The 26,594-nt window shown below is 49.7% G+C and overlaps 1 protein-coding gene across 6 annotated transcripts in view; it reads left to right on the top strand.

Annotated features, from left to right (window-relative positions):
• Positions 1-26,392, top strand: part of nup98 (nucleoporin 98 and 96 precursor) — a 136,792-nt gene extending 110,400 nt beyond the window's left edge. For 4 of the 6 annotated variants that reach the window (XM_084339471.1, XM_084339470.1, XM_084339469.1 and 1 more), the window contains 6 exons: positions 2,983-3,204; positions 4,634-4,875; positions 12,700-12,809; positions 14,510-14,554; positions 20,317-20,428; positions 25,277-26,392. In XM_084339471.1, the coding sequence (XP_084195597.1) occupies positions 2,983-3,204; positions 4,634-4,875; positions 12,700-12,809; positions 14,510-14,554; positions 20,317-20,428; positions 25,277-25,476 (931 nt within the window). In that variant the 3' untranslated portion in view covers positions 25,477-26,392. Of the gene's footprint in view, positions 1-2,982; positions 3,205-4,633; positions 4,876-12,699; positions 12,810-13,875; positions 13,921-14,051; positions 14,097-14,509; positions 14,555-20,316; positions 20,429-25,276 lie in introns of all 6 variants that reach the window. The other 2 variants (XM_084339468.1, XM_084339467.1) reach the window with 2 other exon arrangements.
• The last annotated feature ends 202 nt before the right edge of the window (positions 26,393-26,594 follow it).

Below are 26,594 nucleotides of genomic sequence, written 5' to 3'. Positions count from 1 at the left end.
TACAGCGACAGGTGAGTCTGCTTCCACCTCCTCAAGCTCTACAGCGACAGGTGAGTCTGCTTCCACCTCCTCAAGCTCTACAGCGACAGGTGAGTCTGCTTCCACCTCCTCAAGCTCTACAGCGACAGGTGAGTCTGCTTCCACCTCCTCAAGCTCTACAGCGACAGGTGAGTCTGCTTCCACCTCCTCAAGCTCTACAGCGACAGGTGAGTCGTCTGCTTCCACCTCCTCAAGCTCTACAGCGACAGGTGAGTCTGCTTCCACCTCCTCAAGCTCTACAGCGACAGGTGAGTCTGCTTCCACCTCCTCAAGCTCTACAGCGACAGGTGAGTCTGCTTCCACCTCCTCAAGCTCTACAGCGACAGGTGAGTGCTTCCACCTCCTCAAGCTCTACAGCGACAGGTGAGTCTGCTTCCACCTCCTCAAGCTCTACAGCGACAGGTGAGTCTGCTTCCACCTCCTCAAGCTCTACAGCGACAGGTGAGTCTGCTTCCACCTCCTCAAGCTCTACAGCGACAGGTGAGTCTGCTTCCACCTCCTCAAGCTCTACAGCGACAGGTGAGTCTGCTTCCACCTCCTCAAGCTCTACAGCGACAGGTGAGTGCTTCCACCTCCTCAAGCTCTACAGCGACAGGTGAGTCTGCTTCCACCTCCTCAAGCTCTACAGCGACAGGTGAGTCTGCTTCCACCTCCTCAAGCTCTACAGCGACAGGTGAGTCTGCTTCCACCTCCTCAAGCTCTACAGCGACAGGTGAGTCTGCTTCCACCTCCTCAAGCTCTACAGCGACAGGTGAGTCTGCTTCCACCTCCTCAAGCTCTACAGCGACAGGTGAGTCTGCTTCCACCTCCTCAAGCTCTACAGCGACAGGTGAGTCTGCTTCCACCTCCTCAAGCTCTACAGCGACAGGTGAGTCTGCTTCCACCTCCTCAAGCTCTACAGCGACAGGTGAGTCGTCTGCTTCCACCTCCTCAAGCTCTACAGCGACAGGTGAGTCTGCTTCCACCTCCTCAAGCTCTACAGCGACAGGTGAGTCTGCTTCCACCTCCTCAAGCTCTACAGCGACAGGTGAGTCTGCTTCCACCTCCTCAAGCTCTACAGCGACAGGTGAGTCTGCTTCCACCTCCTCAAGCTCTACAGCGACAGGTGAGTCTGCTTCCACCTCCTCAAGCTCTACAGCGACAGGTGAGTCTGCTTCCACCTCCTCAAGCTCTACAGCGACAGGTGAGTCGTCTGCTTCCACCTCCTCAAGCTCTACAGCGACAGGTGAGTCGTCTGCTTCCACCTCCTCAAGCTCTACAGCGACAGGTGAGTCGTCTGCTTCCACCTCCTCAAGCTCTACAGCGACAGGTGAGTCGTCTGCTTCCACCTCCTCAAGCTCTACAGCGACAGGTGAGTCGTCTGCTTCCACCTCCTCAAGCTCTACAGCGACAGGTGAGTCTGCTTCCACCTCCTCAAGCTCTACAGCGACAGGTGAGTCTGCTTCCACCTCCTCAAGCTCTACAGCGACAGGTGAGTCTGCTTCCACCTCAAGCTCTACAGCGACAGGTGAGTGCTTCCACCTCCTCAAGCTCTACAGCGACAGGTGAGTGCTTCCACCTCCTCAAGCTCTACAGCGACAGGTGAGTTGTCTGCTTCCACCTCCTCAAGCTCTACAGCGACAGGTGAGTGCTTCCACCTCCTCAAGCTCTACAGCGACAGGTGAGTCTGTGTTCAGAATGATACCGGGAGATTGAGTAATGCTCGCCCGCAGAATATAGTAATAATAATCAGCGCTTACTAACGTTTAGCGTCAACCTTTCTTTTTTTATAATGGCAGATTCTTATTCACAGGGATTTTGTCGAGTTTACACACGCTGTAATGTGGTATCAAAGATGTATAGAAATATGATGAATATGACTGTTTCTCAGTTTTTTTTCAATAAAAACGGACGTGGTGTCAAACGAACACGAATTTAAGTGGTTACAATTCGGAAATATTTGTAATTTGTTACAGATATCTTGAGATTAGGCTATTGTTAATCATGGGGGAAAAATGTTTTAAAAATAGTAAACAGTTAAAATGATATGGCTTTAAACATGATCCATCATTTCATCTCTTAAGCCCAGTGGGTTTCAGGAGTTCTAGGAAGCCACAAGGGTTAAGGCTTATCTTGAAACAAAAGCAAATATCATTTCAAACTGAACATTACATTTTAAAGAATTGTGCAATACAAATTCAATGCTGTCATTCAATTTAATGTTGTCATTAACCCTTCACTGCCACACGACAGAAGGTTAGCCCTTTACTATCACACAACCGACGGCGATGATGCTAATTATGGAGCATCCGCCGTCGGTTGTGTGATAGTAAAGGGCTAACCTTCTGTATTGTCACAGTGAAAGGGTTAACCGGCTGTTGTGGGGCAGTGAAAGGGTTAGTCTTATTGCATGGTATGCTTTCATATGTGTCTGCATGCGTCGCGGTTAATAAGACTAAAAGACTACAATATGACTACAACGATTTCATGATGGCTTCCTGTCCTCGCGTTTCCGGTGCTATGGATGGAGATTTTTAACGCTACATTTTCAACAACAGATTGCTGCTAATTAAACACTTAATGGAAACGGAGTAACGTTAACGTTATGTCGTGTTCATACGTGTAGTGTAGTATGAACTCGACATAACGTTAACGTTACTCCGTTTCCAGCGTTGCTGCCACCGTTGGATGGTACACTCTGTTAGCTCCGTAGCTAATCCGCTCCTACACTACAGATAGCGGAACCGATAACGTCGGAGCTTATCAATACTCCGGGTTTTTTCTAATTTAGTACCGGTTCCCGTTTAGAACCGGGTTTCGGGGGGCATCCCTAATCACAATACTGTAATGTTGTAATATCACGATATTGCAATATATTTAGATTATTACCCTTTTTTTTTCAACCGCACATAATGTCCCCAACGGACCCCTGGTTCATACTGTGTCCATGTCGTCCTCTCTCAGGCACTACAGCTTGCCGCAGCTCCTCGACCCTCTGACGGTGACGTGGGAGCGCCTGGACTACCGTCTCAGCTGGCACCTGTGGGGCGTCCTCCAGGCGCTGCACTACAGCCACCTCAGCCCGTCGCGCCAGGGCCTCCTGCACACCAGCTACGCCGCTCAGCTGGAGAGCGCCGGCCTCTGGGACCAGGCCGTGTATGTGCTGCTGCACATCCCAGAGCACGCGTACGTAACCCTGACCCTGACCACACCCCACACCACGCGTACGTACCCCTGACCACACCACGCGTACGTAACCCTGACCACGCGTACGTAACCCTAACCACATCCCACACCACGCGTACGTAACCCTGACCACGCGTACGTAACCCTGACCACATCCCACACCACGCGTACGTAACCCTGACCACGCGTACGTAACCCTGACCACGCGTACGTAACCCTGACCCTGACCACACCCCACACCACGCGTACGTAACCCTGACCACGCGTACGTAACCCTGACCCTGACCACACCCCACACCACGCGTACGTAACCCTGACCCTGACCACACCCCACACCACGCGTACGTACCCCTGACCACACCACGCGTACGTAACCCTGACCACACCCCACACCACGCGTACGTACCCCTGACCACACCGCGCGTACGTAACCCTGACCCTGACCACACCCCACACCACGCGTACGTACCCCTGACCACACCACGCGTACGTACCCCTGACCACACCACGCGTACGTAACCCTGACCACACCCCACACCACGCGTACGTAACCCTGACCACACCGCGCGTACGTAACCCTGACCACGCGTACGTACCCCTGACCACACCACGCGTACGTAACCCTGACCCTGACCACACCCCACACCACGCGTACGTACCCCTGACCACACCACGCGTACGTAACCCTGACCACACCCCACACCACGCGTACGTAACCCTGACCACACCGCGCGTACGTAACCCTGACCACGCGTACGTAACCCTGACCACACCGCGCGTACGTAACCCTGACCACGCGTACGTAACCCTGACCACGCGTACGTAACCCTGACCACACCGCGCGTACGTAACCCTGACCACACCCCACACCACGCGTACGTAACCCTGACCACACCGCGCGTACGTAACCCTGACCACGCGTACGTAACCCTGACCACACCGCGCGTACGTAACCCTGACCACACCCCACACCACGCGTACGTAACCCTGACCACACCGCGCGTACGTAACCCTGACCACGCGTACGTAACCCTGACCACGAGTACGGAACCCTGACCACATCCCACACCACGCGTACGTAACCCTGGCCCTGACCACATCCAACACCGGGCGTACATACATCAGGTTTACCACATCCCACACCACATTGCTAGCGTTGATAACGTTGCACAATGTTAGCTTGGCTAACGTTAACATCATTAGCTGGCTATCTGTTATATTTTGGTTCACTGTATGTACGTAGCAGCGTGAGCTGTGATTGGTCTACTTTGGGCGGGACAGACGGACGGACAGACATACAGACCAACCCTGTTCTAGGCGGCTCACGGCGAGCGTCACGGCCTACAGATCCTACGGGTGTGGACTGCCCACTATAGATATAGATGATGGAGCACAATACATCTCTTTCTCTCTGCCTCCCACCCCCTAGTCTGCGTGAGCGCGCGGTGAGGGAGATGCTGCAGCTCCACTGCCCCCTAGTGGAGACGGACGAGTCGGCCCAGAAGGAGCGCTTCTTGACTGAGAGGCTGCTGATCCCAGAGCAGTGGATCCACGAGGCCAAGGCGACGCGCGCACGCCGTGACAACGACACACACCGCGAGGCCCTGCACCTGTACCGCGCCGGCTACTGGAACCGGTGCCATAAGCTGCTCATCCAGCATTTGGCTTCAGGTATAGGACTGGTTTCTATTTGATGACAACGACTAGCGATCTCGATGTTCTCATGCTGATGTCCGGACGACACGACCGATGTTGATGGAGAAGGACGTGGAGACCATATCATCTGGGCCTTATCGAGGAAGGGAGCGGAAACACAAACTGTAGTTGAGGCTTGGCAATACACCATTCAGAATTGCTCTATTCTCTCAAATGCCATGGTGTAAAAACATTTATTGGATTTTATAAATGTTAAAATGGAAGAAGGAAAAAAAGTGCTATAGATAACATTTCTACGTAGAGTAATCATTAAAAATTATAATTAATAATGCATCCACATAGCTTTTAGAAAGGTGTGGAATAAAAGTTATGCGTTTTTAAATTAGTTTATCATTGTGGTTCCAAAATTAATGTTGTTGTTTATATGTTGCACGCATGTATCCCATTTCCCCACGTGGAATACACCTGACTGGATTCATGCCATTTCCCCACGTGGAATACACCTGACTGGATTCATGCCATTTCCCCACGTGGAATACACCTGACTGGATTCATGCCATTTCCCCACGTGGAATACACCTGACTGGATTCATCCCATTTCCCCACGTGGAATACACCTGACTGGATTCATGCCATTTCCCCACGTGGAATACACCTGACTGGATTCATCCCATTTCCCCACGTGGAATACACCTGACTGGATTCATGCCATTTCCCCACGTGGAATACACCTGACTGGATTCATGCCATTTCCCCACGTGGAATACACCTGACTGGATTCATGCCATTTCCCCACGTGGAATACACCTGACTGGATTCATGCCATTTCCCCACGTGGAATACACCTGACTGGATTCATGCCATTTCGATGCTCTAGTCTAGTGTGACATCTAGTGGCTGAACGTTATCTATAGCACCTTTTTTAAATATTGAAAATATATCTCCAGTTGATTATAATAATAATAATAACTTTATTATTTGTATAGCACCTTTCATACAGGGGATTGCAGTTCAAAGTGCTTTACATCAGTAAGAAATAAGACATAAAATATATGTAAAACAAGCAGCAAGAGCAAAGCATAAAGTGGGATAAAATAATGCAGATATATTAATCAAATCATATCAGAACCTCACGTTCCAATAGGCTTCTGTAATCTGTTACAAAACCTGATAAAGGTCATAGTATGCACCCAGCGGATAGTGGGGCATAGAGATAAAGGTAAAAATAAGTAAAATAATACCAAGGGTAAAATGAGCAGACATAAAATCACAGTTTTTCACAAAGTGCAGACAATCCAGACATACTATAAAATCAATTTTTTTTACAGTGCAATAAAATAGTTCTGGATTACTGTTTAACAGTTTAAAGTCGTCTTTACCTTCTGTTTGGTATCCACAGTTTAAAACTTGACAGTCTTCCCTCCTGTTTGATACCCACTTTGACCCTTCGAACCCCCACTCAGGGCAAACCTCCCTCTCAGGGCAAACCTCCCTCTCAGGGTGCAGTTCCCACTCAGGGTGCAGTTCCCTCTCAGGGTGCAGTTCCCTCTCAGGGAAACCTCCCTCTCAGGGTGCAGTTCCCACTCAGGGTGCAGTTCCCACTCAGGGTGCAGTTCCCACTCAGGGTGCAGTTCCCTCTCGGGGTGCAGTTCCCTCTCAGGGTGCAGTTCCCTCTCTCAGGGTGCAGTTCCCTCTCTCAGGGTGCAGTTCCCTCTCATGGTGCAGTTCCCACTCAGGGAAACCTCCCACTCAGGGTGCAGTTCCCTCTCAGGGTGCAGTTCCCACTCAGGGTGCAGTTCCCTCTCAGGGTGCAGTTCCCTCTCAGGGAAACCTCCCTCTCAGGGTGCAGTTCCCTCTCAGGGTGCAGTTCCCTCTCAGGGTGCAGTTCCCTCTCAGGGTGCAGTTCCCTCTCAGGGTGCAGTTCCCTCTCAGGGTGCAGTTCCCTCTCAGGGTGCAGTCCCCGCTCAGGGTGCAGTTCCCTCTCGGGGTGCAGTTCCCTCTCAGGGTGCAGTTCCCTCTCAGGGTGCAGTTCCCTCTCAGGGTGCAGTTCCCTCTCTCAGGGTGCAGTTCCCACTCAGGGTGCAGTTCCCTCAGGGTGCAGTTCCCTCTCAGGGTGCAGTTCCCTCTCAGGGTGCAGTTCCCGCTCAGGGTGCAGTTCCCTCTCAGGGTGCAGTCCCCGCTCAGGGTGCAGTTTCCACTCAGGGTGCAGTTCCCTCTCAGGAGTTCCCTCTCAGGGTGCAGTTCCCTCTCGGGGTGCAGTTCCCTCTCGGGGTGCAGTTCCCTCTCGGGGTGCAGTTCCCTCTCAGGGTGCAGTTCCCTCTCAGGGTGCAGTTCCCTCTCTCAGGGTGCAGTTCCCTCTCAGGGTGCAGTTCCCTCTCAGGGTGCAGTTCCCTCTCTCAGGGTGCAGTTCCCTCTCGGGGTGCAGTTCCCTCTCGGGGTGCAGTTCCCTCTCAGGGTGCAGTTCCCTCTCAGGGTGCAGTTCCCTCTCAGGGTGCAGTTCCCTCTCAGGGTGCAGTTCCCACTCAGGGTGCAGTTCCCACTCAGGGAAACCTCCCTCTCAGGGTGCAGTTCCCTCTCAGGGTGCAGTTCCCTCTCAGGGTGCAGTTCCCTCTCAGGGTGCAGTTCCCTCTCAGGGTGCAGTTCCCTCTCAGGGTGCAGTTCCCTCTCAGGGTGCAGTTCCCTCTCAGGGTGCAGTTCCCTCTCAGGGTGCAGTTCCCTCTCTCAGGGTGCAGTTCCCTCTCTCAGGGTGCAGTTCCCTCTCTCAGGGTGCAGTTCCCACTCAGGGTGCAGTTCCCTCTCAGGGTGCAGTTCCCGCTCAGGGTGCAGTTCCCTCTCAGGGTGCAGTCCCCGCTCAGGGTGCAGTTTCCACTCAGGAGTTCCCTCTCAGGAGTTCCCTCTCAGGGTGCAGTTCCCTCTCGGGGTGCAGTTCCCTCTCGGGGTGCAGTTCCCTCTCAGGGTGCAGTTCCCTCTCGGGGTGCAGTTCCCTCTCAGGGTGCAGTTCCCTCTCTCAGGGTGCAGTTCCCTCTCTCAGGGTGCAGTTCCCTCTCAGGGTGCAGTTCCCTCTCGGGGTGCAGTTCCCTCTCGGGGTGCAGTTCCCTCTCAGGGTGCAGTTCCCTCTCAGGGTGCAGTTCCCTCTCAGGGTGCAGTTCCCTCTCAGGGTGCAGTTCCCTCTCAGGGTGCAGTTCCCTCTCTCAGGGTGCAGTTCTAGGCCTGGGTCCCACACAGTTTTAAAGCCTGACAGTAGGGCTGGGCGATATGACGATATTATATAAATATCGGGTACAGTTCATTAACGATACATAAACGTATCGTGGATATCGTGATGTTTTGCCCAAGAGGCTTGTGTCGCGTCAATCTGGTCCACACGTTGACACTTTTGAACAACGCCGCCCCACACACACACTACTGCATCAAAAGTTACTACTTATGATAACAAAGGCATTCGTTTTGTGGCATTAACGTTATATAGTTACACTTTCAATAACATCAGCGTATTTACATAGCAACGACCAAGGTCGACCTAGATATAGCAAGCATTAGTCGTTCATATCTCAGCCCGTGCTGACTCAGTTGTGCCCATTCTGCGGTCTGTTAATAAAGTTTTCAATCAGACAGATGTATGGAAAGGCTTTTATTATAACATCCGTTGCAGTAAAATCATTATGCCTCCAGTCGTTTAGTCCTTCTGCGTAGCTAAACGTCGGCCGCGGCGAGCTACCGCTGCCATTGTTGTTGTCATTGAGCTCTCCAATGGCGGAAGTAAAAAATGAATACGCGCTTGCCGATTGGTGCTAAGAACAGCAGGGCGGGTGCAAGCGATGTGTTGGGTAACAGTTCCCACTCAGGGTGCAGTTCCCTCTCAGGGTGCAGTTCCCTCTCAGGGAAACCTCCCTCTCAGGGTGCAGTTCCCTCTCAGGGTGCAGTTCCCTCTCAGGGTGCAGTTCCCTCTCAGGGTGCAGTTCCCTCTCAGGGTGCAGTTCCCTCTCAGGGTGCAGTTCCCTCTCAGGGTGCAGTTCCCTCTCAGGGTGCAGTCCCCGCTCAGGGTGCAGTTCCCTCTCGGGGTGCAGTTCCCTCTCAGGGTGCAGTTCCCTCTCAGGGTGCAGTTCCCTCTCAGGGTGCAGTTCCCTCTCTCAGGGTGCAGTTCCCACTCAGGGTGCAGTTCCCTCAGGGTGCAGTTCCCTCTCAGGGTGCAGTTCCCTCTCAGGGTGCAGTTCCCGCTCAGGGTGCAGTTCCCTCTCAGGGTGCAGTCCCCGCTCAGGGTGCAGTTTCCACTCAGGGTGCAGTTCCCTCTCAGGAGTTCCCTCTCAGGGTGCAGTTCCCTCTCGGGGTGCAGTTCCCTCTCGGGGTGCAGTTCCCTCTCGGGGTGCAGTTCCCTCTCAGGGTGCAGTTCCCTCTCAGGGTGCAGTTCCCTCTCTCAGGGTGCAGTTCCCTCTCAGGGTGCAGTTCCCTCTCAGGGTGCAGTTCCCTCTCTCAGGGTGCAGTTCCCTCTCGGGGTGCAGTTCCCTCTCGGGGTGCAGTTCCCTCTCAGGGTGCAGTTCCCTCTCAGGGTGCAGTTCCCTCTCAGGGTGCAGTTCCCTCTCAGGGTGCAGTTCCCACTCAGGGTGCAGTTCCCACTCAGGGAAACCTCCCTCTCAGGGTGCAGTTCCCTCTCAGGGTGCAGTTCCCTCTCAGGGTGCAGTTCCCTCTCAGGGTGCAGTTCCCTCTCAGGGTGCAGTTCCCTCTCAGGGTGCAGTTCCCTCTCAGGGTGCAGTTCCCTCTCAGGGTGCAGTTCCCTCTCTCAGGGTGCAGTTCCCTCTCTCAGGGTGCAGTTCCCTCTCTCAGGGTGCAGTTCCCACTCAGGGTGCAGTTCCCTCTCAGGGTGCAGTTCCCGCTCAGGGTGCAGTTCCCTCTCAGGGTGCAGTCCCCGCTCAGGGTGCAGTTTCCACTCAGGAGTTCCCTCTCAGGAGTTCCCTCTCAGGGTGCAGTTCCCTCTCGGGGTGCAGTTCCCTCTCGGGGTGCAGTTCCCTCTCAGGGTGCAGTTCCCTCTCGGGGTGCAGTTCCCTCTCAGGGTGCAGTTCCCTCTCTCAGGGTGCAGTTCCCTCTCTCAGGGTGCAGTTCCCTCTCAGGGTGCAGTTCCCTCTCAGGGTGCAGTTCCCTCTCAGGGTGCAGTTCCCTCTCTCAGGGTGCAGTTCCCTCTCGGGGTGCAGTTCCCTCTCGGGGTGCAGTTCCCTCTCGGGGTGCAGTTCCCTCTCGGGGTGCAGTTCCCTCTCGGGGTGCAGTTCCCTCTCAGGGTGCAGTTCCCTCTCAGGGTGCAGTTCCCTCTCAGGGTGCAGTTCCCTCTCAGGGTGCAGTTCCCTCTCAGGGTGCAGTTCCCTCTCTCAGGGTGCAGTTCTAGGCCTGGGTCCCACACAGTTTTAAAGCCTGACAGTAGGGCTGGGCGATATGACGATATTATATAAATATCGGGTACAGTTCATTAACGATACATAAACGTATCGTGGATATCGTGATGTTTTGCCCAAGAGGCTTGTGTCGCGTCAATCTGGTCCACACGTTGACACTTTTGAACAACGCCGCCCCACACACACACTACTGCATCAAAAGTTACTACTTATGATAACAAAGGCATTCGTTTTGTGGCATTAACGTTATATAGTTACACTTTCAATAACATCAGCGTATTTACATAGCAACGACCAAGGTCGACCTAGATATAGCAAGCATTAGTCGTTCATATCTCAGCCCGTGCTGACTCAGTTGTGCCCATTCTGCGGTCTGTTAATAAAGTTTTCAATCAGACAGATGTATGGAAAGGCTTTTATTATAACATCCGTTGCAGTAAAATCATTATGCCTCCAGTCGTTTAGTCCTTCTGCGTAGCTAAACGTCGGCCGCGGCGAGCTACCGCTGCCATTGTTGTTGTCATTGAGCTCTCCAATGGCGGAAGTAAAAAATGAATACGCGCTTGCCGATTGGTGCTAAGAACAGCAGGGCGGGTGCAAGCGATGTGACGTAATTGGCAGACGCGACTGTCAATCAAAATGATTCTGTTTGCCGACTGAATGAATGAGAACGTTATTAACAGATTGCAGCATGGGTACAATACAGTACAGCTCAATACAACAACAGTCAACAGCGGACTGGAGGATGCAGACCAGAGAAAGACTTTCGTCTTGTTTACATCAGGGTCCCCCATTTTCAATTCATCATATTTCATATCTAAATCATATAATAGCTCATTGCTAAATATATGCAATATATAATCTAATAATCCAATAATCTAAATCTAATATATAATATAAAAATGCTAAATGCATGGGTATTTTATTTTGTCTTTAATGTTAGCTTGCAAACTCAAATACTGTCTTGGTAAGCCTCATAATGAATTTTGGGGAAAAAAAGAAAAACATCGTGATGTGTATCGCCGAAAGGTCAGAAAATATCGTGATATCATATTTAGGCCATATCGCCCAGCCCTACCTGACAGTCTTTCTAGTTTGATACCCACACAGTTTAATACCCGACAGTTTCGAACCGGTAACAAAAAGCAATAGACGGAGTAAAATAGTGCAGTGCAATAAAAAAAAATTTATAAATAATAAAGACACCAATACTTGGTCTGTAAAGCCTTTCACATTTCCTGCTCATGGCATGCCCAAAACTTCCCACCTATCTGTGGGAAAACAGTAATTGACTTAATACGGATATATAAAAGAAAAGAAAAACACAAAAACATGGGGAATAGAACATAGAGAATAGTGCAATGTCAATCACAGATTAATGGTACAGTATAATAGTGTAAAGTCAGTCAAATGCTTTGGTGAAGAGATTTAAGCTGCCTTTTTAAAATGTCTAACGTATTGGCTTCCCTAATATTGTTGGGTAACGTGTTCCACAGTTTTGGGGCGTAGTTTACAAAGGCTGCATCACCGACCTTCTCATGACTCTTTCTGGTGACCTCTAATAGACCTGCATCTGAGGATGTGTTCTGGCGGCTGTGTAGTTTATTAGTCAGCCATGTAGCTGGGTCCCTGTCCATTTAGAGCTTTGTATGTGAGGAGAAGCACCTTAAAATCAATTCTACAAGTTACAGGAAGCCAGTGTAGAGTAGCTAAGACTACGGTTATGGTGTTAAAATTAGGGATGCACCGAAATTTCGCTGGCCGAAAACCTTCGGCCAAAAATGGCCTTTCGGCCGAAAGAGTTTTTTCACCGAAACAGAAACAACCTGTAACCTAACGCGTGTTGTTGTGATGATGTCGCGCTGTCGGGAGTCGCGCTGTTTCTATGTAAACTCTGCGCGCAACGCGTCCTATAAATGCGTCTTTAACATGCTTTTATATCCTTATTTACTATATGCCCGTTGCGGTTAATCACTGAGTGAGCTAATATGCATATTATTCAGAGCGAGAGGGGGGGGGGGGGGGGATTGTGTTTCTCACACATCTGTCGCGCGTCTACTGTGCCGAGTCAAGCGAGCACATTCAGCTGGGGACTAGAAAGGTGCGCTCAGTAGAGCACAGATGTCCGCTGCTCAGCCAGAGAAAAGATGGAATTAATGTACTGTATGCATTCAGAAGTGCTGAATAAATGTTTTATGGACCCATAATAGTGATTATTATTATTTAAGTTAAGTTTTGTCATAATCATATATTTTTCCATAATCATAATGTTCCACAACATTGGTAAAAAAAAATCTATTCTATGAATCATTTTCGGTTTTCGGCCAACTGTTTTCTATTTTCGGTATCGGTTTCGGCCAAGAATTTCCCATTCGGTGCATCCCTAGTTAAAATGTAGTGTTTCCCCCTAAAACATGGTCTACCTTCCCGCTCTAATCAAGCCTCTCCCGTCTCCTAGACTGTATCATCAACGACAACCACGACTACCTGCTGGAGTTCCTGGAGGGCCTGGCTGTTCCAGAGCGCTGCGCCGCCATCCAGGGCTGGGACACGGCCGGGCGCGTCTACGGACTACATCAGGGTCCTGCAGACTCTGACTGCTATCCAGCAGGTATCTACTGTGGGGGGGGGGCGTCTACCTGGACTACATCAGGGTCCTGCAGACTCTGACTGCTATCCAGCAGGTATCTACTGTGGGGGGGGGGGGTCTACCTGGACTACATCAGGGTCCTGCAGACTCTGACTGCTATCCAGCAGGTATCTACTGTGGGGGGGGGGGTCTACCTGGACTACATCAGGGTCCTGCAGACTCTGACTGCTATCCAGCAGGTATCTACTGTGGGGGGGGGGGTCTACCTGGACTACATCAGGGTCCTGCAGACTCTGACTGCTATCCAGCAGGTATCTACTGTGGGGGGGGGGGGGGGGGGGGCGTCTACCTGGACTACATCAGGGGTCCTGCAGACTCTGACTGCTATCCAGCAGGTATCTACTGTGGGGGGGGGGGGCGTCTACCTGGACTACATCAGGGTCCTGCAGACTCTGACTGCTATCCAGCAGGTATCTACTGTGGGGAGGGGGGGGGGGGGGGGCGTCTACCTGGACTACATCAGGGTCCTGCAGACTCTGACTGCTATCCAGCAGGTATCTACTGTGGGGGGGGGCGTCTACCTGGACTACATCAGGGTCCTGCAGACTCTGACTGCTATCCAGCAGGTATCTACTGTGGGGGGGGGGGGGGGGGGGGGGTCTACCTGGACTACATCAGGGTCCTGCAGACTCTGACTGCTATCCAGCAGGTATCTACTGTGGGGGGGGGGGGCGTCTACCTGGACTACATCAGGGTCCTGCAGACTCTGACTGCTATCCAGCAGGTATCTACTGTGGGGGGGGGGGTCTACCTGGACTACATCAGGGTCCTGCAGACTCTGACTGCTATCCAGCAGGTATCTACTGTGGGGGGGGGGGGTCTACCTGGACTACATCAGGGTCCTGCCAGACTCTGACTGCTATCCAGCAGGTATCTACTGTGGGGGGGGGGGGGGGGGGGCGTTCTACCTGGACTACATCAGGGTCCTTGCAGACTCTGACTGCTATCCAGCAGGTATCTACTGTGGGGGGGGGGGGGGTCTACCTGGACTACATCAGGGTCCTGCAGACTCTGACTGCTATCCAGCAGGTAATCTACTGTGGGGGGGGGGGGTCTACCTGGACTACATCAGGGTCCTGCAGACTCTGACTGCTATCCAGCAGGTATCTACTGTGGGGGGGGGGGGGGGGGGGGGGCGGAGGGGGGGGGCGCGCGTCTACCTGGACTACATCAGGGTCCTGCAGACTCTGACTGCTATCCAGCAGGTATCTACTGTGGGGGGGACACACACGGGGGGGGGGGCGTCTACCTGGACTACATCAGGGTCCTGCAGACTCTGACTGCTATCCAGCAGGTATCTACTGTGGGGGGGGGGGGGGGGGGGGGTGCTGTCTACCTGGACTACATCAGGGTCCTGCAGACTCTGACTGCTATCCAGCAGGTATCTACTGTGGGGGGAGGGGGGGGGGGGGGCGTCTACCTGGACTACATCAGGGTCCTGCAGACTCTGACTGCTATCCAGCAGGTATCTACTGTGGGGGGGGGGGGGGGGGGGGACACACGGGGGGGGGGCGTCTACCTGGACTACATCAGGGTCCTGCAGACTCTGACTGCTATCCAGCAGGTATCTACTGTGGGGGGGGGGGGGGGGGGGGGACACACGGGGGGGGGCGTCTACCTGGACTACATCAGGGTCCTGCAGACTCTGACTGCTATCCAGCAGGTATCTACTGTGAGGGGGGGGGGGGGGGGTAAACATGACCATGTACTTAACCCTTTCACTACCACATTACAGAAGGTTAACCCTTTCACTACCACACTACAGAAGGTTAACCCTTTCACTACCACACTACAGACGGTTAACCTTTCACTACCACACTACAGAAGGTTAACCCTTTCACTACCACACTACAGAAGGTTAACCTTTCACTACCACACTACAGAAGGTTAACCTTTCACTACCACACTACAGAATGTTAACCTTTCACTACCACACTACAGAAGGTTAACCTTTCACTACCACACTACAGAAGGTTAACCCTTTCACTACCACACTACAGACGGTTAACCTTTCACTACCACACTACAGAAGGTTAACCCTTTCACTACCACACTACAGAAGGTTAACCCTTCACTACCACACTACAGAAGGTTAACCTTTCACTACCACACTACAGAAGGTTAACCCTTTCACTACCACACTACAGAAGGTTAACCTTTCACTACCACACTACAGAAGGTTAACCTTTCACTACCACACTACAGAAGGTTAACCCTTTCACTACCACACTACAGAAGGTTAACCTTTCACTACCACACTACAGAAGGTTAACCTTTCACTACCACACTACAGAAGGTTAACCCTTTCACTACCACACTACAGAAGGTTAACCTTTCACTACCACACTACAGACGGTTAACCTTTCACTACCACACTACAGACGGTTAACCCTTCACTACCACACTACAGAAGGTTAACCCTTCACTACCACACTACAGAAGGTTAACCCTTTCACTACCACACTACAGACGGTTAACCCTTCACTACCACACTACAGACGGTTAACCTTTCACTACCACACTACAGAAGGTTAACCCTTTCACTACCACACTACAGAAGGTTAACCCTTTCACTACCACACTACAGAAGGTTAACCCTTTCACTACCACACTACAGAAGGTTAACCTTTCACTACCACATTACAGAAGGTTAACCTTTCACTACCACACTACAGACGGTTAACCTTTCACTACCACACTACAGAAGGTTAACCTTTCACTACCACACTACAGGTTAACCTTTCATTACCACACTACAGAAGGTTAAGCTTTCACTACCACACTACAGACGGTTAACCCTTTCACTACCACATTACAGAAGGTTAACCTTTCACTACCACACTACAGACGGTTAACCTTTCACTACCACACTACAGACGGTTAACCCTTTCACTACCACATTACAGAAGGTTAACCTTTCACTACCACACTACAGACGGTTAACCTTTCACTACCACACTACAGAAGGTTAACCCTTCACTACCACACTACAGACGGTTAACCTTTCACTACCACACTACAGAAGGTTAACCCTTTTACTACCACACTACAGAAGGTTAACCTTTCACTACCACAGGTTAACCCTTTCACTACCACACTACAGAAGGTTAACCCTTTTACTACCACACTACAGACGGTTAACCTTTCACTACCACAGGTTAACCTTTCACTACCGCTACCAGAGCAATTTTCCTGTTAAAGTAATCTATCTTGGAAATAGTAACTCGACCATCTGCATCAGACCATATGTCTTAATAATTTAATATTCAACTTCCGTTTAGCTACTATAGCTACACCACGGGCCTTGGTGCCAAGGGAGGAGGAGCTTATGTTATGATAGACTTTATCCGCCAGCTTTGTATTGTCAGCCATTAAAAGATGTGTTTCACTTAAAACAGCCACATCAACCTGTTGTCTTTTCATCCATGTTAATACGCTTGTGCATTTATGATGAATATTAAGACCCCCTGTATTCCAAATCAAGATATTTAAATTAGCCATAGTCTAAACAGGTTGCAGTATGCCTGAGTGTAATTTGTCTGGAGTAGCACACATAATAGATATATATCCATCTGTTAATGTCCTGTTGAGATCCGAGCGTGAGCATAAAAACAAACGTAAAAACACACAATACACAACACACAAAAAAAACGCTACTTGGACCCACAGAGGTATTAAGCCACGTCATGACGAGGCGTAAGTGACATGCATAAAAGTCATAGATCATTTAAACAAAGCTATCGCTTATCTCCCCAGCATATAGTGGACGTATAATAAACATCATGCAATAGTTATACAAAACAGAACCGACCGAACCCCCCCTTATATCAGATGTTGCGAAACATTTAAATAAAGTATCTAGGCGATACACAACTTCACACAGTTAACCTATTTATAAAAACGGATTTATAGAGAATAATATGACGCCGCTCTGCCTATTAGCCATAACGAAGTGCTAACTGCACAAAAACAGGCTATCGCCTGCTACGGAATGGTAAGGTCGATGTCGTGGCCTTATCCGCCGTCTTTGGTCGTAATGAACAGCCTCGCAGGGTACTGAAGAGACGGCTTGAGACCTAGCTTGTAGAGTGGGCCCATGACAGCTCTGTAGCGGGAACGCTGCTCCACGACTTCAGGACGGTAGTCTTCAAAGATTTGGACTGGTTTCCCTTCGTATTCCAGCTTTCCCCTCCTCTTCCGTGCCTCCTGAATAATTTTTTCTTTTATTCCATAATGGTATAAACTAGCAATAACTGCTCTAGGCCTGGAGCTATTTGTTGTTTTGGCACGGCTCTGTAACACCGGTCCAATTCGGGTTGTCGTAGGAAGGATCTCTTACCCCAGAATTTCAACCAGTACCTTTGCAAAAAAGAGACTGGGTTGGTCGCTATTCACGGACTCCTCCAGTCCTAATATGTGAATATTGGATCGACGGCAACGGGACTTGACGTCGGCTAGCTTAGACTTTAGCTTATCATTGCTTTCTTCTAGGGCCGTACATCTAGCCACTAGCTCGCCCACCGTGTCAGTCCAAGTGTTTAAGTTGTCTTCCACAGAGGTCAGACGCACGGCATGTTCACTAACGATCGAGACAGCGGACGCTCTGAATTCTTTGGTTAAGGATTGCCCGAGCTCTTCAATTAGCCTAGCAATGACGATCATATCAGCGGGAGTGTCGTCTCGCTTGGATTCATTTCTCGTTGTTTTCTTCGTTGCCATTGTGGTTCTTTCAGCCAAAATAGTTAGTAGGATACTTAAGGGGATGTATACATAAAGGTTTAACCGAGTTGAGAGTATAAAAAGAGGCTTTTAAAAACTAAATATAAAAGAAAAGGGAGTAGCAGCGTAGCAATGAGTGACTTCTACATCCTCGACCCGGAACCGGAACTCTCCACACTACAGTGTTGAAACTTGGGCGGGGGTTAGGGTTGGAGAGGTATCTTGCAGTATCAGGGTCAGCTGGCTGGCTTTACATTGAGTCATTGAGATGAACGCTTTCATCCAAAGCCACTTACAAGTTCTTCAGCTGAGTAACTATGTTCATCAAACTGTGTTGAAACTTGGGCGCTGCAGTGTTGAGTGCAGAGCAGTAGAGACATGTTAGTACAGTAGTTAGTAATATAGTCTGTTGTTGCTCTCTTTTTTTCCTATAGTCGGCCCAGTAAAGAAAAAAGGTTAATCTCAGTCCTTTTTGTGGGGAGCCCCACGTTTAATTCAGAAACTCATTTCTATAATGCAGGGAGTCGGCGGTGACCTTTTGGATATACAGTAGACAGCTTTCCATCATTGTGATTTCTATACATTCACATGTATTTACTTCTGGTGGTGATTTGTCTTCGCCATCTTAATTCTAAATGTGTCGAATCATCGACTAAAATGTCGACTAAAGACTCACTTCTTCAACCATTATCTGAAAAAGATATTTTTTTTAATATATATCTAACCCTAACTAACCTTACTGTCGTGCAATTTTCTTAATAAACTAACCTACACTGTAGCACTCAACACTCTGATTCTGATTCAGATTCAGATTACTTTATTCGCCATTTCATACAGGTACAAAATGGAACGTGTTTTGGCATTACAGTGCATACTTTTTTCACAATTAAGAACAATACAACAGTAAATAAATCATTTTAAGTAAAGTGCAAGACAGGACATGACAGTGAGACAACAATAAGACTGTGAAAGTGCGGTGGTTGGGGACATGGATACAGTGCAGCATAGTTCAAGTCCAGAAGTCCAGCCCTATCAGCTCGCCATAGAGGGGGGGGGAGCAGGGGGACACCTGACTACTCACTAGGGGTGGGACAATACATCGATCCAGATCGATATATCGATCTATTATCAATAATCAAATAGGATCGATGCAACGTAAAAAGATCGATTCATGGGGAGCTCCAGTAGCTCACCACGTACCGCGAGTGCTATTTCAGCGCCGTGGACAACCGTGCTCGTCACGGATCTGGGGCTGAGCGAGTTCGAATCCCGGACTGCAGCCGTGCCTTTCCCAGAGTGTCTTCCCCCCCATATGAACCCTTTCAGCCTGCTTCTGTCGGTCGAACTTGACCAAGTATAAATGCGATAAACGTATAAAAGAGCCAGGGAAATGACCAAAGTAAAAAAAAAAAAAAAAAAAAAAAGATCGATTCATATTGCGATACTCTTATTTTGAAAATCCCCGCGAGTCATATCCGCCGGCGCCCAGTATTGTGAAACTCCGTGTAGACATTACAGCAGTGTTTGCGTCTGCTGTAAAGCACTCAGAGCGTCTATTTTGCGAGCCGATATAAGTCTGTGCAGTTTTTTCCCCGCAACGGGTCAAATGCATATAACGGGCGTTGCATTGTCGCCATTCCTTTATGCCAACGTCGCGTTAAATATCTAAATGAACGTCGCGTTGGCTGCTTAAAAGCTAAGCAGCTAACCGTGAGAGGGAACAGGAGAGTGAAGAGGGGACTTGGAAGGAGGAGGGGTGGGGGCTGTGGGGGACTGCGTGTGTGTGTGTGTGTGTGTTAAAGCTCAATATATAAAAACAAAAGTGAACAGGAGGTCTATTTGTATTAAAAACAATAGATTGTTTTTCATTTAAATGTCTGGAAGAGCTCAAAAATAAATACATCAATTGTTATTTCCGTAGCCTTTTTTTAGTTGATCTAAATGTGACTGATTGTGTTAAATGGGCACATAATATCGCCTCATATCGATCGCAGGCACCTGAATTGAATCGTATCGTGGCAGACTTTGTGATATCGGCAAATATCGTATCGTTGTCCAAAGAATCAATATCGTATCGTATCGTGATGATACTGGTGATTCCCACCCCTACTACTCACTATGAACATTGTTACTCAGCTGATAGAGTTGTACCCTTCCTGATGACTTGTCGTACAGAACTTGTAAGTCGCTTTGGATAAAAGCGTCAGCTAATTGACTAAATGCCAAAAGATCTGCATGTGCATGGACATAACACACAAACTCTGTCCCAGAGTGAGGAAGAGACTCAAAACTATCACCCAGTGTATCAATCCCATTCAAAGTTAACGTTTCCTCTGGAGAGATTATCTTTATTCTTTATTTTTTTATTATCTTTTTTCCTCCTTTTTCCGTTTTTCTCCGATCCCAATGTTAGTCGTTATGTCAATTCCTAATCCCCTTCCTGGTCGTTGTGCACTCTACCCCCTACCGTCGGTCCGGGAGGGCGGAGACTTATCACATGCTTCCTCCGACACATGTGTAGCCAGCCCACCGCTTCTTTTCACCTGGCAGCGCGGACTCTCACTGGGGGGGGTGTAACGTGTGGAAGGATCACACTACCTCTCCTAGATCCTTCCCTCGCTGTGCATTATTCTATGATCATGTTTTGTTGTGTGTTTCTCCCCCTCCCCCTCCCCCTCCCCCTCCCCCTCCCCCTCCCCCTCCCAGATGGACACTGCAGGCTATGAGCTGGAGCGCCTCCACACCGACGTGACGTCTCTCTGCAGCCGCATAGAGCTGCTGCCCTGCAGTGCCGCCAGAGACCGCCTGGCCCAATCAGGTGAGGGCACGTTCATATACTTAACCCTTTCACTGCCACACGACCGCCTGGCCCAATCAGGTGAGGGCACGTTCATATACTTAACCCTTTCACTGCCACACGACCGCCTGGCCCAATCAGGTGAGGGCACGTTCATATACTTAACCCTTTCACTGCCACACGACCGCCTGGCCCAATCAGGTGAGGGCACGTTCATATACTTAACCCTTTCACTGCCACACGACCGCCTGGCCCAATCAGGTGAGGGCACGTTCATATACTTAACCCTTTCACTGCCACACGACCGCCTGGCCCAATCAGGTGAGGGCACGTTCATATACTTAACCCTTTCACTGCCACACGACCGCCTGGCCCAATCAGGTGAGGGCACGTTCATATACTTAACCCTTTCACTGCCACACGACCGCCTGGCCCAATCAGGTGAGGGCACGTTCATATACTTAACCCTTTCACTGCCACACGACCGCCTGGCCCAATCAGGTGAGGGCACGTTCATATACTTAACCCTTTCACTGCCACACGACCGCCTGGCCCAATCAGGTGAGGGCACGTTCATATACTTAACCCTTTCACTGCCACACGACCGCCTGGCCCAATCAGGTGAGGGCACGTTCATATACTTAACCCTTTCACTGCCACACGACCGCCTGGCCCAATCAGGTCAGAGCAAGTTCATATACTTTTTTTTTTGTATCCACTTTTTCTCCTTTTTCTGTTTTTCTCCCATCCCAATTTAGTCGTGCCAATTCCCCCCTCCCCTGTCTTGATAGTTGCTTGCATGTGCCCCCCACTGGTCGGTCTCGGGAGGGTTGAAGAATCTATTGCATGTCCCCTCCGATACATGCAGAGTCAGCCTGTTAGTCTACTATCTTCTGTTAACTTGGTTTATTCAATCAACTTGCATAACACCAATACAGAGCCATTAACAAAAGGTGGACCTCGTGCACCTGGTCGACACAGACTAACTGCCAGTAGTATAGACGCAAAGAGATTACATGTTAACAAGCCAGCCACTTCTTTTCACCTGCCAGCGCGGACTCTCATTGGCGAGGTGTAACTTGTGGGAGGCTCACACTACCCTCACCATCTCCTGTCCTCGCTGTGCAGGTGCCCTGACCGACCTGTAGGAGTCGCTGTTTACAACGACCAGATTACCACCCATCGACTTCCCTCCCGCTGACACTGCCAATTGTGTCAGTATGACGGTCCACCAAGCCGGAGGCACCGCTGACAGCTGGATTTGATACCAGTGTCTCTGCGGTGGTAGACAGACGCTTAGTCCGCTGCGCTACCCTTCCGCACCCACAAGTTCATAATTATACTTAAAAAGATCTTCAAATCACAAGTACTGTGATATTGGTTAGGAGGCTCGGCAAGTGCTGTTCTCCTTTTAGCACAAAGTCACCGTCACCGTAACCCTAACTCTAACCCTAACCCCCCCCCGGAGACACTGTATGTGTGAATGAAGAGGCGTGTTCGGACCCTGAGCTCCCCGTCTGCCTAACCCTAACCCCCCCCGGAGACACTGTATGTGTGAATGAAGAGGCGTGTTCGGACCCTGAGCTCCCCGTCTGCCTAACCCTAACCCCCCCCCGGAGACACTGTATGTGTGAATGAAGAGGCGTGTTCGGACCCTGAGCTCCCCGTCTGCCTAACCCTAACCCCCCCCCGGAGACACTGTATGTGTGAATGAAGAGGCGTGTTCGGACCCTGAGCTCCCCGTCTGCCTAACCCTAACCCCCCCCCGGAGACACTGTATGTGTGAATGAAGAGACGTGTTCGGACCCTGAGCTCCCCGTCTGCCTAACCCTAACCCCCCCCCGGAGACACTGTATGTGTGAATGAAGAGGCGTGTTCGGACCCTGAGCTCCCCGTCTGCCTAACCCTAACCCCCCCCCGGAGACACTGTATGTGTGAATGAAGAGGCGTGTTCGGACCCTGAGCTCCCCGTCTGCCTAACCCTAACCCCCCCCCGGAGACACTGTATGTGTGAATGAAGAGGCGTGTTCGGACCCTGAGCTCCCCGTCTGCCTAACCCTAACCCCCCCCCGGAGACGGACTGGGCTGGGCGGCAGAACCCTAACCCTAACCCCCCCCCGGAGACGGACTGGGCTGGGCGGCAGAACCCTAACCCTAACCCCCCCCCGGAGACGGACTGGGCTGGGTGGCAGAACCCTAACCCTAACCCCCCCCCGGAGACGGACTGGGCTGGGTGGCAGAACCCTAACCCTAACCCCCCCCCGGAGACGGACTGGGCTGGGTGGCAGAACCCTAACCCTAACCCCCCCCCGGAGACAGTGTGGTCGACTTACAACTAATTCAGCATTTCCTGATTGATAATAATAAGATGAGAGTGCTAAAATGGCCTATAGTGAACTTTAAATACTTAACCTACAAACATGAGACTGTTCCGACGGCACAATATTGATGTAACTAAGCGATTCGCTGGGAAAAAAGGTTTTTAATGAATTGGTATTTCAACTACCATACGAGGTTGACTCGGGCGACTTCCCCCAACTGTTCTGAACTATGAAAAGGTCCCACTTGTTGAAGTCTGCATGCGCATGCTCATACCTCATACAGGTCTACTTCCTACCTACTGTTGGATCCTGATCAAACTGGCCAGTATCACGTTTTCGTCTGTTTGGCCCTCCATCCAATTCCTCTGCGTTGTGTCATTTTAATGGTCCTGGCGTCTCTATACTGGCTGATAAGATCCTTATCTCTCCCCGTTAGTACCATCCGCAAACCATAATAATTCTCCACCTCCGTAAGAATTTGACACTTCGACAACGTGAAATGCCTTACAACGTCATTCTTCCACCTAAGAAACATAGCGAAAGTAAGACCTTTCGTAAATAAAAAGGATGCAGAGAAACGTATTCATGCTTTTGTATCAAGTCGGCTTGACTATTGTAATGCACTGTTCACTGGTCTTCCCAAAGCAACCATTGGGAAGCTTCAGCTTATCCAAAACTCTGCAGCTCGATTACTAACTCATACAAGGAGAAGAGAACATATCACTCCAGTCCTGGCCACTCTGCACTGGCTTCCAATAACTCATAGAATTGATTTTAAGGTCCTTTTCCTAACATATAAAGCTCTTAATGAGCAAGGCCCAAAATACATAGCAAATTCCCTAGTTAGTTATCTGCCCTCAAGAACGCTACGGTCATCCACTACAGGTTTACTAGACACGCCCAGAAACCAAAAAAGGATAGGAAGTATGGCATTTGCCAACTATGCCCCAAAACTATGGAACACACTACCAACACACATCAGAAACGCCAGCTCTATACACATTTTTAAAGGAAAATTAAAAACGTACCTATACAGTCTAGCTTACAAATAGTTATGGCTTGGAAAAACCTGATGGATCCATGAGGCTAGGATAAGCCTTGTGGACCAAACTTTTTAGATGAAGGAACGGGTACATAGGAGACACGCCTCCAGTTTTTCAAAAGTTTTTGACACGCCTCAGCTTCTGAGCTGAACGGTCGTGTTTTTGCGGACCTCCCAAACTTTCAAACTTTTTAGATGAAGGAACGGGTACATAGGAGACACGCCTCCAGTTTTTCAAAAGTTTTTGACACGCCTCAGCTTCTGAGCTGAACGGTCGTGTTTTTGCGGACCTCCCAAACTTTCAAACTTTAGACTGTTTTCTTTATACGTTTTTCTTTTTCTTTCTTTCTACCACAATACACGGCCACTGATGGATCCATGGGACTTGGTAAAGCACTATGGACCCAACTATGACCACTGATAAAAACGTAACTACACTAGCGTTATAAGAGCTAAACATTGCTACCTACCATACAAGTGCATTGGTTTAGTTCACTTCCGGTTGCCACTGAGCGGAAATGTTTGTGCGGACCTGTTCTCCCAAACTGGTAAGCAAATGACTGTTTTTACGTTATTTTCATTTTTACGTTACTATTATTATTATTATTATTATTATTATTATTATTTTTTAAACATTGATCTTAACTGATCACTGTGACTTTATTGCTTTTATCGTTATATATGCCTATAATTGTGTACAGCACTTTGAGCTACATGACATGTATGAAAGGTGCTTTATAAATACTTACTTACTTACTTACTTACAAGGAAAAGCGTGGTTTTATTTGATAAACAGAAACCTCAGCTCAGATGTTAACAGATGTTATTGTCCTTGAATAGTCTATTCTAATGATCTTTCGGTGTGTTCGTCTATCGTCCTTTTGTTATTCAGTCCAATAGTGTTCAGGCCTGGTCTTTAGCCTAACCCTCCTCGCGTTAGCCGAAGCTAATGATGATGTGGCATTCTCCCCCCCCCCCCCCCCCCGCTCCTCTCTGTGATGAGGGGAGAGAGTGTCTTCTGTGTGATCTCAGTCCTACTCGCTCTTGGTCTGCCTTACACCCGGAAACACCGTTCGACTTATAGATCTTCGTCGTAACAACGACGGCCCCGCCTTCTGGTTGTCATGCGACGTGCTGATAACCTTTCACACATTAAAATGCAGTTCTCTACTGTTTCATTAAGATGAACCCCTCTCTCTCGCTATCAGTTTGTTCTTACAAGGAATTCAAAACAAAACACCCTTGCTGGCAGTGTATTCAATCCACTGGTCACCGTTCTATCACCGTCTTCCATGCACATTTCGATCTCCCCGTTTTAGCTGTGATCATCTCCCCCCACATCACATTGAAAAAGCACCCCAAATCCTTCACTACCTAAACACACTCTCTGACGCTCTTTATGGAGCTTGTATTCCATTGGATGTCCTTTTCTTGTCACAACAGCTCATACATCTTGCTGCTGTGTTTGTCTCTCTCCCCCTCTCTCTCTGCCCCCCCCCCCCCCAGAGATGGCCAAGCGCGTGGCCAACATCCTGCGTGTGGTGTTGAGCCTGCAGCAGGGTGGAGAGGGAGGCATGGACGCCCTCCAGATCCCCTTGTCCCAGCTGGCTCCTCACATCACTCGCCTGCCGATGCCTGAGGACTACACCCTGGAGGAGCTCCGTGGACTCTACCAGTCATTCCTCCGGCAGCTCATCGTCAGCTAATGGACCCCCCCCCCCTCCCTCCCTCCCCTCCACGGTCTTGACACTGACGCCTCCTCTTTTTGGAACGGAGAGGTGGATGAACTGGGATCTGAATCAGCGTTGGGTCCACTGAGGGCTTGGGGTGGAGGCTGGCGGCCTGTTGTTGAGATGGAGACAGACTTCCGGCGGGCTGTACCTCCTGGCTGCACTCCTTCATGAAGCCTTCTCATGTCTGCCCTCTAGAAAAACAGCACAAGCTTGGATAAGTCATTCCTCAGTGTGTGTGTGTGCGTGTGTGCGTGTGTGTGTTCTAGGGCGTGGTTTCAGGAGGCAGGAATACACCGCTAACCAGATAAATTTCAAAGCCAACGATGCAGAACTTGGCATATGGATATAAACGCAGCCATATATAGAAACATCCCGAAAGACTCCCTAGTGTTTAGATCGGACTCTCACAGATTTCACATTATGCTTTGACAGGTTATCTGTCAGCTGGTCCTGCCTCCCATGAAGACCGCAGGCCGCTGTCGCCCAAACGCTTGTTCTTCTTGGGTTTTATATGTAACCTTTTTGTACTTCAATGTTGAACAATGTTGAGTCCAAATATTAGACACTGCATTCTTCTGGACAGTCACATTATGACCTTGTGAGTCCAATTAAAGGGCCACATCCTATTGGATCTTGCCTGGAATGGAAGAGAAAATAATAAGTGACAACATACATAATTTCATAGGCAACACAACTCTGCTTCTTGTTTTTTAGTTTTTTTTGTTGAAGTTGTACCATCAAATGACAAGCCAATAGCTCACCATGACAGATGCACTTCACTGCTGTCTGAGGAAAGCCTCGTATCTCCAATACACCGGGAAGTGGTTTGATTTTTCCATTTTACATGTATGCCTACTTTTGCTATTTAATAAAAAGCATTTTCAATGGTTTGAGTCGCCCCCAGTATCGTGAAACATTTTCTACATTTTGGGGACTGTTGCTTATCAATGGCCGTTTGAAAGGTTAAAGATTCTAGGTCATTAGAGAGGAAAACACAGATGAGGTTCTTGTATGTCACCAGCAAAGCCACAGTATGTATATTCAATATGTGAATATGTGTGATCTACCATGGTATAAAAGAGGAGAATCAA

Source organism: Notolepis coatsorum, assembly GCF_963971535.1.
Source record: "Notolepis coatsorum genome assembly, contig: SCAFFOLD_150, whole genome shotgun sequence".
Classification (NCBI taxonomy): Eukaryota; Metazoa; Chordata; class Actinopteri; order Aulopiformes; family Paralepididae; genus Notolepis; species Notolepis coatsorum.
This window is presented reverse-complemented; position numbering and strand designations above follow the sequence as displayed.